This window comes from Nipponia nippon, unplaced genomic scaffold (genome assembly GCF_047370975.1).
Source record: "Nipponia nippon isolate SJK-2023a ecotype South Korea unplaced genomic scaffold, ASM4737097v1 scaffold_6, whole genome shotgun sequence".
In the NCBI taxonomy this organism is placed as follows: domain Eukaryota; kingdom Metazoa; phylum Chordata; class Aves; order Pelecaniformes; family Threskiornithidae; genus Nipponia; species Nipponia nippon.
This window is the reverse complement of record NW_028262380.1, coordinates 14,047,708-14,060,452: the sequence shown is the minus strand read 5'-3', so window position 1 is coordinate 14,060,452 and position 12,745 is coordinate 14,047,708. Positions and strand designations below refer to the sequence as shown.

At 39.0% G+C, this 12,745-nt stretch overlaps 1 protein-coding gene across 25 annotated transcripts in view; it reads right to left on the bottom strand.

Moving 5' to 3' along the window:
- CUNH4orf50 (chromosome unknown C4orf50 homolog) overlaps positions 1–12,745 on the bottom strand; it is an 86,764-nt gene that overhangs the window by 63,221 nt on the left and 10,798 nt on the right. For 22 of the 25 annotated variants that reach the window (XR_015699998.1, XR_015699999.1, XR_015699984.1 and 19 more), the window contains 6 exons: positions 12,215–12,339; positions 9,612–11,834; positions 8,746–8,847; positions 6,882–7,028; positions 3,786–3,962; positions 114–170 (listed from right to left, as the gene is read on the bottom strand). Coding sequence is in view for 6 of the 25 variants with exons in the window: in XM_087737407.1 (XP_087593533.1) it covers positions 114–170; positions 3,786–3,962; positions 6,882–7,028; positions 8,746–8,847; positions 9,612–11,834; positions 12,215–12,339 (2,831 nt within the window). In the remaining 19 variants the exon portion in view is untranslated. The remainder of the gene's footprint in view (positions 1–113; positions 171–3,785; positions 3,963–6,881; positions 7,029–8,745; positions 8,848–9,611; positions 11,835–12,214; positions 12,340–12,745) is intronic. The other 3 variants (XR_015700000.1, XR_015699996.1, XR_015700001.1) reach the window with 2 other exon arrangements.

The following is a 12,745-nucleotide window of genomic DNA, read 5'->3' as shown; positions in this document are numbered from 1 at the left end:
CCAACAGCTAAGTCAGAGGCAGCAACAGAAGGCAGGCACATGGACAGAAGCCTGTAAGCACAGGGATACACCTTTGTGTAGGTCCTGCATCAGCTTTCAGGAAAATACAGTACCTTCAGAGGAGCTAGCATCAGCTTCGCTTCAGACTTTCTCTTCTGAAGTTCTTTTTGCTGAAAGGTGGAAAAATATTCTGCATTAATTTATTCAAGAGTCATTTTAAAATACTGCAGCAGTTTTTTGCTATTTGTTTTAGACCTGATTTCCAAGGCGTACACTTTGCATATTTGTGTGACCTTGTATCACAAACAAGATCACAGAATCATAGAATCATTAAGGTTGGAAAAGACCCTTAAGATCATCGAGTCCAACCGTTAACCTAACACTGCCAAGTCCACCACTGAACCATGTCCCTAAACACCATGTCTACACGTCTTTTAAATACCTCCAGGGATGGAGACTCAACTACTTCCCTGGGCAGCCTGTGCCAGGGCCTGACTACTCTTTCAGTGAAGAAGTTTTCCTAATATCCAACCTAAACCTCCCTTGGTGCAGCTTGAGCCCATTTCCTCTTGTCCTATCGCTTGTTACTTGGGAGAAGAGACCGACCCCCACCTCTCTACAACCTCCTTTCAGGTAGTTGTAGAGAACAATAAGGTCTCCCCTCAGCCTCCTCTTCTCCGGACTAAACAACCCCAGCTCCCTCAGCCGCTCCTCATAAGACTTGTTCTCTAGACCCTTCACCAACTTCGTTGCCCTGCTTTGGACACGCTCCAGCACCTCGATGTCCTTCTTGTAGCGAGGGGCCCAAAACTGAACACAGCACTCGAGGTGCGGCCTCACCAGTGCCGAGTACAGGGGCACTGTCAGCTCCCTGGTCCTGCTGGCCACACTATTTCTGATACAAGCTAGGATGCTATTGGCCCTCTTGGCCACCTGAGCACACTGCTGGCTGATGTTCAGGCGGCTGTCAACCAACACCCCCAGGTCCTTTTCTGCCAGGCAGCTCTCCAGCCACGCCTCCCCAAGCCTGTGATGTTGCATGGGGTTCTTGGGACCGAAGTGCAAGACCCAGCACTCAGCCTTCTTGAACATCATACAGTTGTCCTCGGCACATCAATCCAGCCTGCCCAGGTCCCTCTGTAGGGTCTTCCTACCCTCCAGCAGATCAACACTTCCACCCAACTTGGTGTCATCTGCAAACTTACTGAGGGTACACTCGATCTCCTCATCCAGATCATTGATAAAGACATTAAACAGAACTGGCCCCAACACTGAGCCCTGGGGAACACCACTCATGACCGGCCACCAACTGGATTTGACTCCATTCACCACCACTCTTTGGGCTCAGCCGTCCAGCCAGTTTTTAACCCAGTGCAGAGTGCACTTCTCCAAGCCTTGAGCAGTCAGTGGCTTCAGAAGAATGCTGTGGGAAATGGTGTCAAGTCCAGGTAGGCAACATCCACAGCCTTCCCCTCATCCACTAAGTGGGTCACCTTGTCATAGAAGACCAGGTTGGTGAAGCAGGACCTCCCTTTCATAAACCCACGCTGGTTGGGCCTGATCCCCCAATTATCCCGCACGTGCTGCATAATGGCACTCAAGATGATGTGCTCCATGACCTTCCCCGACACCGAGGTCAGGCTGACAGGCCTGATGAAGCAGTGCAAGGAGTTGGTTGTACACGGATAGGTGCTGGCACACAAACACTGCCCTACTAGCATTAATGTTGGTCTTATGTATTACCAAATGCTTTTGGATTTTTTTAGGTGGAGCCCTATATCAGTGAGGTTATTTCATTAAAGCAGCATCACATTAAAGACTCAGTATCCTTCATTATGCACTCATATTCCCATTCACTCTGTGAATCTTCCAAAATACTCTTTTGGGGAAAAGTTTTCCCTTTTCTTATCTATATTATGTTGTAGAATGCAAGAAACAAAGAGGGATTTTCTGAATGTGTATTCCACGGCAGGCTCTGAAAAGTGAACATCAACAACTTTCTGCTCTGACACGATTGATGCATGTCCTCTATTAGGACGTGAGCCAGATGACCTAGCCTGTACCTTGTGATTAAAATGTTTATTATTCATGGGAAACTTGCTTTCTGATTATGCAGAAAAAATACAGTATCCCGCCAGGTAAAATCCATTTCTATTGCAAATCAATACAGTATTATTTGGCAATAAAGTACAGATTCCTTTGCATTCATTTTGCTTGACAATTTTATTTCTATAAAGCCTAGACTAAATATATTATGTGCATCAAAAAGAAAAAAAGTATCCCTTTATGAGAATTCAGTTATGCTGAAAGAGGTTGCATGGTCCTCTGCTAATAAATCGTGGGCTTGAGCAGGAACATAGTAGATAGGACTGGAGAGACATGTCTTTTCATTGCAGTAGCACTGAGGGAACAAAGAAAAAGCTGGCAACAGTCCCTGCACTGGTGACATTCAATTCTTGATGAGGCATGGAGCAAACACTTTGCCAATGCAATAGAACAATTAGGAGCTGCCCATTTATATGGATAGCATGCCTCACCCTGTACTCACCTACCTACCATCTGATATGCACTATCCATCATTACACACACCAGACACTACAGTTTCATTTTACCACCACTATTCTGCTAAGAGGCATACTAATCAATGCCTGAGAGAATCCACTAACCCTCCGTATAGGACTGGTTTAAAGCAAATCACAGCACATGACAAGGCTAGGGAAAAAACAAACAAACAAACAAACAAAACCAACAACAACAAACAAACAAAACCCCAAAAAAACCCAAAACTGTAGAACAGGTTTTACCATGGAGGAAGTAGGATGAAACTTTCACCCAGTAGGGAGAAGAAAATAATCTCTTGTATTTCAGAGGAAAGACAGAGGAGAAGCGTGTTCTACACATTGTATCATAGTATGAAGAATACTATTGAGAAAATGCCATTTACTAGTTGTTTCAGAGTATGATGGGCAAATCCAGCTTGGCTCACATTGTAACTATTATGCCTTTTCAAAAAATAGTTTCCAAAGAAATAGGAAACAAAATCTAAGGGAAAAAAGTCCTAGCAAGAATTTGTTTCTACCTGAGTTCAGCAGTTCTAATCACACTGACAGCAGCAGCTTTGCTGTCACACTACAAGGCAGTAGCTTTGCAAATGTTAATGCCCGTACCTGCTCTGGTTTGCCAGGTGAAATATAATGCACAAGTGTAAAAACTGCTCATGTAATTATACTTGTGTATATGTGGGGGCTCTCACCAGAATAACTACGTCAATTAATAAAAATACAAATCACACACCTAACTAAAAATGCGTTAATGAAACTCTTAATGTGTAACGCTAGCAGCTGGGTCAAAAAAAGTTAGAAAATACTCTATCAAAATACTATAACTAGCTCACTATGTTTCCTAATCTGATATAGTGCAACAAGAGAGTTGGGAATATTAAAAATCCTGACAATTTAAGCCAAGGAGGTGGCTCTGTAAAGAATTTCACCACCACTTTGCTTGCATTAGGCTATGAGGATTATAGCATAGACTGGCGGCAACTTTTCTTATAGTCTGTCACCTTTCCATAACATTGACCACCCAGGCAGTTTACATCTTTTTTCTTATTTCTCTGAAGTCAGGGGTACTTTTATACACCTGCAAACCATTTAATTATCCTCAGACTTGTACCCAGGAAAGACGACTATTTTCGTTCTCTCCTTTGAGAAGAAAGAGGTAGAATCTGAAGTCTAAACTCAGATTTGTCCACCCACTTAACCGCACAGAAAACAGCTTTATTATACCTTTTCACATAGCTGAGCCTGAAGGAGTTCCACTTCATTCTGCAAGTCGTGAAACTGATTTTGTAATGCAGCCTGGTCCCTGAGCTGGGCTTTCAAGGTCAGCACTTGCTGCTGGAATCTCATATTGGCTATTTTATTCTCCTCTAACTCCTGGCCATCTTTCACAGCGTACACAGTCTAGGGAGTGAATACACAGATTTTCAAATTAGATGTATAAAATAATGAAAATATTCTCAATCATGTTTTAGAGCACAAAACTTCTCAATCAATATATGTACCTACCTTGTACGTCAAAAAAAAATAAAGCTGATTGATATAAAACATATGAGTTCAAGACTTCATCAACATGTTAGTACTAATATCTGGCACTAATCTTAAAATTGTTTATGGGCAAGGAGTTCTTGATCCCCTGTGAGAGCAGGTGTAGGACTCGGATTTCACAACCCTCCTTCAAGGGAAGTATTGCATTATAATCATTTCATATCTGGGGAAACCGGGGCACAGACAGATTAAGTGACCAACCTATGGTCACATAGTGAGTAAGAATAGAACTCAAAAGTCCCCAGTCTCCTGCTCCAACTGCTATATAGTATGCCGCTTGTTTTTCCACAAATATTTATCTCAGAGAGCAAATTCCACTCTCCCAGTTATATTTTAGTTTTGGAAGATTATTGATAAAACAAATCAGATTTTAAGTACAAATTTCTAAAATATTTAAAAAGAAAATATTTATTACATTAAAATGCAGTAATAGTGGTACAGAACAAGTGTAAGGAGTAGCTTCTGAATTTAACTCCTCCTCCCACACTCTCCGATTTTGTTTTCGATTTCATGCACTTAGATTGAAAGGATCAGTCAGAGCTTTAGATTGATGGTCAGCATCATAAGGTCAGCTCCTAGAAGTGATATTATCAGATTAAACATACAGTCTAAGAATAAGGAAAAGCTGAGGGTGAAGAAAGTCTTGTGAAAAACATATATGCTGTTGCAAACTTATATTAAACAATATCGAGTTGATGCACACAGCTGCTCAAGATTTCTAATAACATGTTATATAAGCAAGTCTAAAAAGATGAAACATTTCAGTGATTAAGCTAAAAATTCTAATCAGATCTATGATATACTGCAGTAAAAACATATAACCTTCTGACAAAACATGCAGGAAGATAGTTTGATTTTAATGGTTATTATCAATGATACAGCTGAGAGAAGAGCTAATACTCAGCCGTGATGCAGAGCAAGACAGTTTATTTTTCCCTCACTTTCTGACAGCCTTTCCAACTTTGACACCCTCGGTGACTACAGCCTAGTAAAGGCACTGTTTCATAGAAAAGAGCAAACTGAAGTGATAGATCATGTCAGTCTGGCTGTAACACATCATTACAACACAGACAAAAACAGAAATATGACATTTTCATACTGTTCTTCCTAATGAAGCAAGTCGTCTATGCACAGCATTCAAGCAAGTCGTGCATGCTTTGTACCAAACTTTTTGGCTCCCTCTTGCGTTAAGAGAAAAGAACAATAGCAACTGTTGGACACATCAAGATTGATTAGACCAGGGTTGCAGTGATAAAAGCCTGAGGATGAGTTTAAGACATGGTATCTTCCTCATCTTCTTCTTTCCCACACAAAAAGTACATTAAATAAAAACTGGAAACACTCCCTGACAGACGATGCTTAATGGAACAAGAGGTGGGGAAATAAAAAAATTGCTTGAAGATCAAAGACAGAGAGAAGTTCCTTCTTTCCTCTTGCATTTTGCTGACCTGCTAGCAGTTTTCTGTAGTTTCAAAGCACAAATGAGGCATAGAAGGTTTATTTATGATCACGCTGTCAGACGTCCCAGTTAATAGTAACCATGGGTTAGTCAAGCTCCATGAAGGGTGAAGGACCCAGCAGCTGGGACTGGGAAATAACCAAAGCGTAGCATTTAACACACTGCATTCTTATAAAACCTGGCAAGATCTCTAGCCTTTGGACTTGGTGCCTAAACATGAAAAATAAAAACAAAATCTTCCTTGTTTTGTGTGCGCTGTGCTTGTCTGAAAACTCAATGAGAAAACAAGAGGTCCTTTCCAACCTCAATGATTCTATGACTTGCCGGTGGCCACCTGCACTCTCAGCCAGGATGCCCTAAGGCATTTAAATGGGATCAACAGTGATGTTTAGGCAACTGCACTGAGCCCAGAATCTTTACATTTTCCAGAATTTGTTTTTATTTTCTTCCGAAGCCAGATCTATCTAACCTGTTCAAACTGAATTTTCAAATGTTGTTGCTACAAAATTGCTTTTCCAGCTGATAAAAGTTGCATATTTGTTCTTTGCAGTTTTCTTGTTAAGGAGGACAGAAATAATTTCAGAGCTAGCTGAAAAGTCTTTATGAAAGCTGCTTCCAGGTGATTATTCAAGAATTAAAAATCTTTCCATAAAACACTTCATTTTAGTGGAAAACATAAAAACTATCAAGACATAGAACCACCTGAAAATTCAAAAAGCTTTCATTTACAGCAAAAAGAGAATTCCCGTGATATAGATACATTCTAATGAGATTTCTATCCCCCATGTGACAGAAAGATTTCCTGGACTTTGGGGATACACACTTGGGCTGCATGCATCAGTTACAGACTTTGACTCCCCATTAATTCACACCACCTGCTCACTGGCAGTGGAAGTTGCTCTACAAAGAGCCCGGCATCACAGCTTCATTTTGCCTCTCCAAATCTGGTAATTGGGGCTAGAAGGCAGAAAGGCCAAATACTGGATACACTGGAGACTCCTCCAACACTTTTCGTTAAGGCCACTTGAAAATCCATGCCTCAGAAAATGACTCTGGCTAAAGCGAGCAGGGCAAGAGTCCTCCTAAAAAAATGGAGGTGTCTATAATGCCCATGCAAAGGCCAGACTTTGGACTATCCTGTAGACAGATGGTCTACCTTGCATAATATCTGTTCACTTTCAAGTTTATAGCTCCAGTGACTCTAGGTGCTTTGTACTTACTTCAAATCCATTGCCAATAACAATAATGGGTGTCTCTGCATCCAAAACACCCCCTTCAAAGGAATGCGCTTTTCTCCGTTCCATTTACATACATACCATTAATTTGCAGTGCTGCTTTCCAAGCATTTTGTCCCCAACTTCTTGTTTAAGATAGTCTAATTCTGAGAGAGCCTGTGTCAAACGAGTTTTGATTTCTTCATATCTTGTTTCAGCAAAGCCAAGTTCTGTGTACCATTTCTGAGCCTAATGGGAAGAATAAAAAAGGAAAATTACTGAGTATAATTAGTCTAGCAGTGGTAGCATCTCTCAATACGAGCTTACAACCATGGATTTGAGTTTGATCTCCACATCACAAGTTTTAAATTGTTGTAAATTGATTAAAATAAATGGAATTACACAATACACTATGATCTTATTGTAAGAAATGGGTAAGATTTAAAGTAAATCCTATAGAAACATATCTAACTAGACCTGTGCAGGAAATAGATTAATTTTGAAATTGAGTTCTAAGTTTGAAGGTACCTTGAGTATTCTGAATAAAGCTAAAAAAAGCAGTGGTGAATGCGCTCACAGTTTCACAATTTTCTTCGAAAGCCCTCAGAGCAAATGGAAAGTAAGATTTTATCAGCTAGGGGAAAAAAATCTTCCTGACAAATGTCAAAAATGAAAAATGCAAAGGAGGAAAAAACTCCTTCATATGTTCACCTTTGTACTTCTTCTAGGATGCATTTTCTCCACTTATACACATCAACTGTAGTTTCGGAAAAAAAAAAAACAAACACAAAAAAAACACTCAGTAGATCAGCTGGTTGCCTGACAGCAAGCTCCTTCCCTCCTATGAGAGATCATTGCTTCTCCCTTTTGAAAGCAAAGGCTTCACATTCTTTTAAGTAAACTGAGGAAGGTGCTGTAACACATAACTTCCATGTAACACACAAAAGGATTAGAAGGATCCAAGTTAATCAGATTTTTAAAAATAAATAAAAATCAAATGATCTCTTCATGTTCATATTACAAGGTCAGAAGTCCTCATGTAACCATCCATCACTCATCCAAATCCACCCCTTCATTCCAGCTGCCTCACCTGAAATCTGGGAAGCCTTACAAAGCAGCTGTCAAAGGACAACCATTATGTACACCCACCATGTATAATCCTACTGCTCTTTTACATACTCAACACACTTGTTACTGCCAGTGGTTTTTCCACAGGGACTCTGAGCAATGCCTGTTACTGCATGAAACAGCCCCATAAATACACATTTGCCATAAAAGCAACACATTTCTGCTTAGATAAGCATGCAGTGGAGATTGTTCAATAAAAAATAGGAATGCGAACTCTAATGCATTTGGAAAGGCACAACACTGAAAGCTTCTTTGGTTGGTATTAAAACTGCAGATTTACTTTACACAGGCACAGAACTAGTCATCCAAACAAGCTTCCATGTAGGTGGGTGTTGGACTTTGTGTTTAGTACATAGATGTTGAGAGAAGGGGCAGTGTGCATGCTTTGCACCATCACTGGATATAGCGAGACCCCTTGACAGTGTCAGATTTTTCATCATTTTGCCTCTCATTCAAAAACTACTTTGAATTCAGGTTTGCCGTAGTCCTCAGTGATTCTACTGCCTTCTACTCCTCCTCATTCCTAGGGAGGGTGAGGGAAGCAGCCTGCCCAGAGATGGCCACAGCAGATAGTTGGTTCAGTGTGTCTTTATTAAGCACTCAGCTTCTGTCAAAGTGTGCTGGAGGAATGCAGCTTCACTTGAAGTTCTGGCCAACCACAAATGACTGTACAATTCATCACTTAACTGAAAGATCAAAGAGGTACATTTTGGTTCTGCAGATCAGAGACTGCCCTATTTTGTAAAAGTGTTAAATCCTGGCAGAAAGAACAGCCATGTAAGAAAACAAGAAAGAAAACAAATTTGCTCCTCAGAATTACATCACAGTAGGAGGTTACCTCTTTTTTTGATTTTTCTAATTCCTTTTGCTGTATTTTCAGTTCTTCTTTTGTCTTTTTGACTTGCTCTTTCATCACACTGTAGCTTTCAAACATGCTGCCCTGGGTACACAGCAGAAAGACGTGACTCCTCTCATGCATATAAAATGGCACACAGGTTTTTACAGAACAATATATGGTTTCCTTCTATCTAAATTACTAAAAACATTTGCATAAAATCAAGATATTAGAAATAAATCTTTCCCTGTTGATTATTCTCAACTGAAGTAATAATTCTGGTTTTACAAGAACATAGTAATCTCCATAGAAATTCACTGTGGTGTAAGATTCATGGCTACAGAGGAAAAACATGGATGAGAAATCCACTATAAGTAAAGATCCTGTCTTTAGGTATATGTTTCATAAAAATCAAAACATTAAAAAATAGACTCTATCAGAAGAAAAGTTAGTAAGAGAACATGCACATACTTTTCAATAAGACATGATTGTTTCATAACCCTGAATACTTCACCATTATAACAGAAGTTTGTGGAAATTAATTTGCTCTACCAGAAGCTTTTACTCTTGTAAGAAGATAAATAGTTTTAAAAATGCCAGAACAATGCTGTCTTTTAAATATTATTTTTAACTTTGTAGCTTGCTGTATCACTTTAAAATTCTCTAATACAACAATCAGAAAAAAACCCTCTGGTATTTTGCCTTCTATTTTAAAGTTAACTTTAGCACCTCAGATCTCCAACACATGGGAGGTTACAACATTTTCTATATTACAAAGTTAATTTAGCTGTGTCCTCCAAATGACATTTATATCTGCCCCTTTCTTTAGAAGATCCTGCTTGATAACATTCCTCATTGTTATTATTTACCTCTTTTCCGGGGAAACAGTTTGAGGGGTCTATAACCAGAACTCCTTCTTCTTCAGTCTGAGTTACACTACATGCTGTTGTAACTTCCTTTGGCTTAAGACCACGTTGTTGACTTTCTTCTTTTAGTGTTACTATCTTTTCCTTTGTTCCCAAACGTTTATCTTTTCTCAGCTCTTCATAGGTGAAACCCAAAGAAGACATTAATTCTTTCAGTTTGCTATTTTCTAAAATAAAGTTTGCATTTGTTTTCTGAAATTCATCAAGCTGTTCTGAAGTTTCTTTCTTGATTCTGTCTATTTCTCTTTTCAGTACACATTTTTCCTCCTGTAAATCAGAAATAGTTTGATAACAGCTGGTTTTGCACTCTTGAAGTTCTGAAACCAAGGTCCTGTATTTGTCTTGTTCACACTTCACCTCTGCCAAACATCCTAATAAAGTTTCTTTTTCACCTTCTAAAAGAGATATTCTTTGTAAATTTCCCTCTCTCTCTTGTATTAATTCATTATATTTTGCTACATAGTTCTCCTTGTGTCGTAATAATTTAGCTATTTCTTTGAAGGATCTGCTTCTTTCTTCTTTCAGGTCAGAAAGCAGCTGGAAATATCTCATTTTCCTTCCATCCAGGGATAAAACACTCCTGGGAAGTTTATTTGATGCAATTGACAATGAGTCTTTCTCAGAATTCCTATTTTTCTCTTCAACACATGAGAGGTTTTTAGAGAAGAATTCAACAAAAAATGTTTCTGGGCTCATGGTGTTTTCTTCTGATAAGTCATTACAACATTCACCAGCAACTTCTTTCTCATTAAGTAAGTTTTGGAATGAAGCAATGTTAGCTTCATCTACCGCTAAAATGTATTGAAAATATGCATCCATCTCCTTTTCCAGTGCACACATCATCTGAGCATATCTCTCATTCTCCTGTTGTAATATACAGACTTTTTTTGAGTAATTTTCATTCTTTTGCATCAATACAAATATCCTCTGAGAACACACAGCCACCACTTTTTCCAGGGCATATATTTTCACATTATGTTCATTACCAGCTTCCAGTGGTGACAGATGACAGAAACACTCATAAAAATTGCTCCCTGGCACGAACAGTTTGCTTAAGCACACAGCCCTCTCCTGCATAGGACACAATGTGTTTAGTGGATACCCCTCTTCCTTTGACCAAAAAAATTTCTGAGAGTATGCATATTGCATGTTTTCAGCAGCTATTTTTTGACGTGAGAAATTCTTCTTGTTTGGTTCACATAGTTTCAGGGTCTGATCTTTCTTTTCTTTCAGGCCAATATTGCTTGTAGGGTTTGTTTGGTGATTTGGTTTCTGAGGTTGCTCTCCTTTCTCCTCCATTTTGATTATGTCTTCTCCATTATATCCCCTATTCACATCAGAGATGCAGATTTCGGAGAGGTTTCCTTGTTTCTCCATTAGTTCAGGTCTCCCTTCAAAATGCTTCTTTAGGTCTTTAAAACCAACAGATAAATTTTGGACATCCTGCAGGCTACCTAGGCTGTCTTTGGCTTCCATTCCTTGCTTCCCAGGCCTGATCAATTCAGTTTTATTTAAAACTTTAGAACTTTCCTCAGGAACACAGGACACCTGTTGTGGCTGGGCTTTCTCATTCTGTATTTCTTCTCCTTTAGCTCTCTCTCTAAAGATTTTTTGGTGATACTTTCCATCATCAACAACTTTATCCAGACATTTATTTTCACTTATGCTTTTTGGCAGAATATGCTTGTTTTCCCAATGTTTTTCCATGTTGTATTTTTCTAGAGATAATGTGAAAATTTCAGTCACAATGCAAGGCATCTTTCCACAAAGAAGTGTAGAAGCTTTGTCAGAAAATTCTTCTGCAACAAGGCAGAGGCCATCAGAGCAGAGAGTGGTATTTGCCTCATAGAAATCCAGACTCCTCACTTTCTTTATAGTGGTGACAGTTGGTATGTGGTAGCTTTCAGGTTCTAACAAGGTAAGTTGGGGCTTCTTCCTCATCAAAGCTTCAACCACAGAAATAGGGAACGTCTTTGCTGGTAGATTTATAGCTTGTTCCTTCAAGAGAGAAAAGTGTTCTTCATCTTTGGTTTCCTTACTTGTCTCATCGTTAGTTAATTTCTCGGAGCAAGAGGGAAGCAGTCTTGCTGCACAATAACTTGGGGTACATCTGAACAAAGTGAAACTATCTTCTAGAGTACCTGCCCTCTTTGTTCCAAGGGTGACCTGGTAATAGCAAAAGAGAAATGTTCCAAACTGAAACATATAAGCTAAGATATATCATTCTGTGTTGCTAATCATAATTTACTTTTCACTTCATCCATAAAATACTTGATTGCAGACAGATGAGAAAAAAAAATATTTCCATATCGAGTTTTCAAATTATTTAAAATTTGCAATGAGAGTAATGATACAAATAAGGTACAAATAAGTCAATCATTTTCTTAGTGTACACCTGTATTCATCTTGAATAACATCTTTAGTAGCTATGATTTAAAGCTACTTTTATATTAATCTTTAAATACACCAACTCTTCGTTTTATCTCAAAATTCACAGACTTACTGTGCACAAAGATAGCAAGAATAGCCGTAACTTTTCTTCTCACCTGCTCAATCTCAGCTAGACCAGCAACTATTGGAAAGGCACTGGAATTGTATTCCAAAACTGGTAGAAGTTCTTCTGGTAGCTCCTCCATCTGCTTTAGCCCATCACAGCTACATTCTGGTGTTTCTGTTATGGTAAAGCACTGCACAAGTGTAATGCCACTCCCAGATAGTTACATGAAAAACAAACCCAAAAACATCTGACCAGAGGTTTTGAACAGAAAAGTAGTTTAGTGAGAGTGTACTCAAAAGTACCTTCTCTACCAGAAGCATCACCAATGATGCAGGGATAAGCACAACATTAAACAAGAAAACAAACCTCACAAGAAAACATAAATATTAAGCTCTAAAATAAGGTATATTTGGCATCCCCCCTCAGTTCTCAAAGTATTTAAAAAATGGAAAATACACCTCATTACAGTGAGCAGATGAAAACTTATGGGTTAAACTTACGGGTTAAACTTACAGGTTAAAATTATTCAGTGCGGGTCTGCATTTGCATACACTGAAATTTGCTATAAAATTCCCATTAA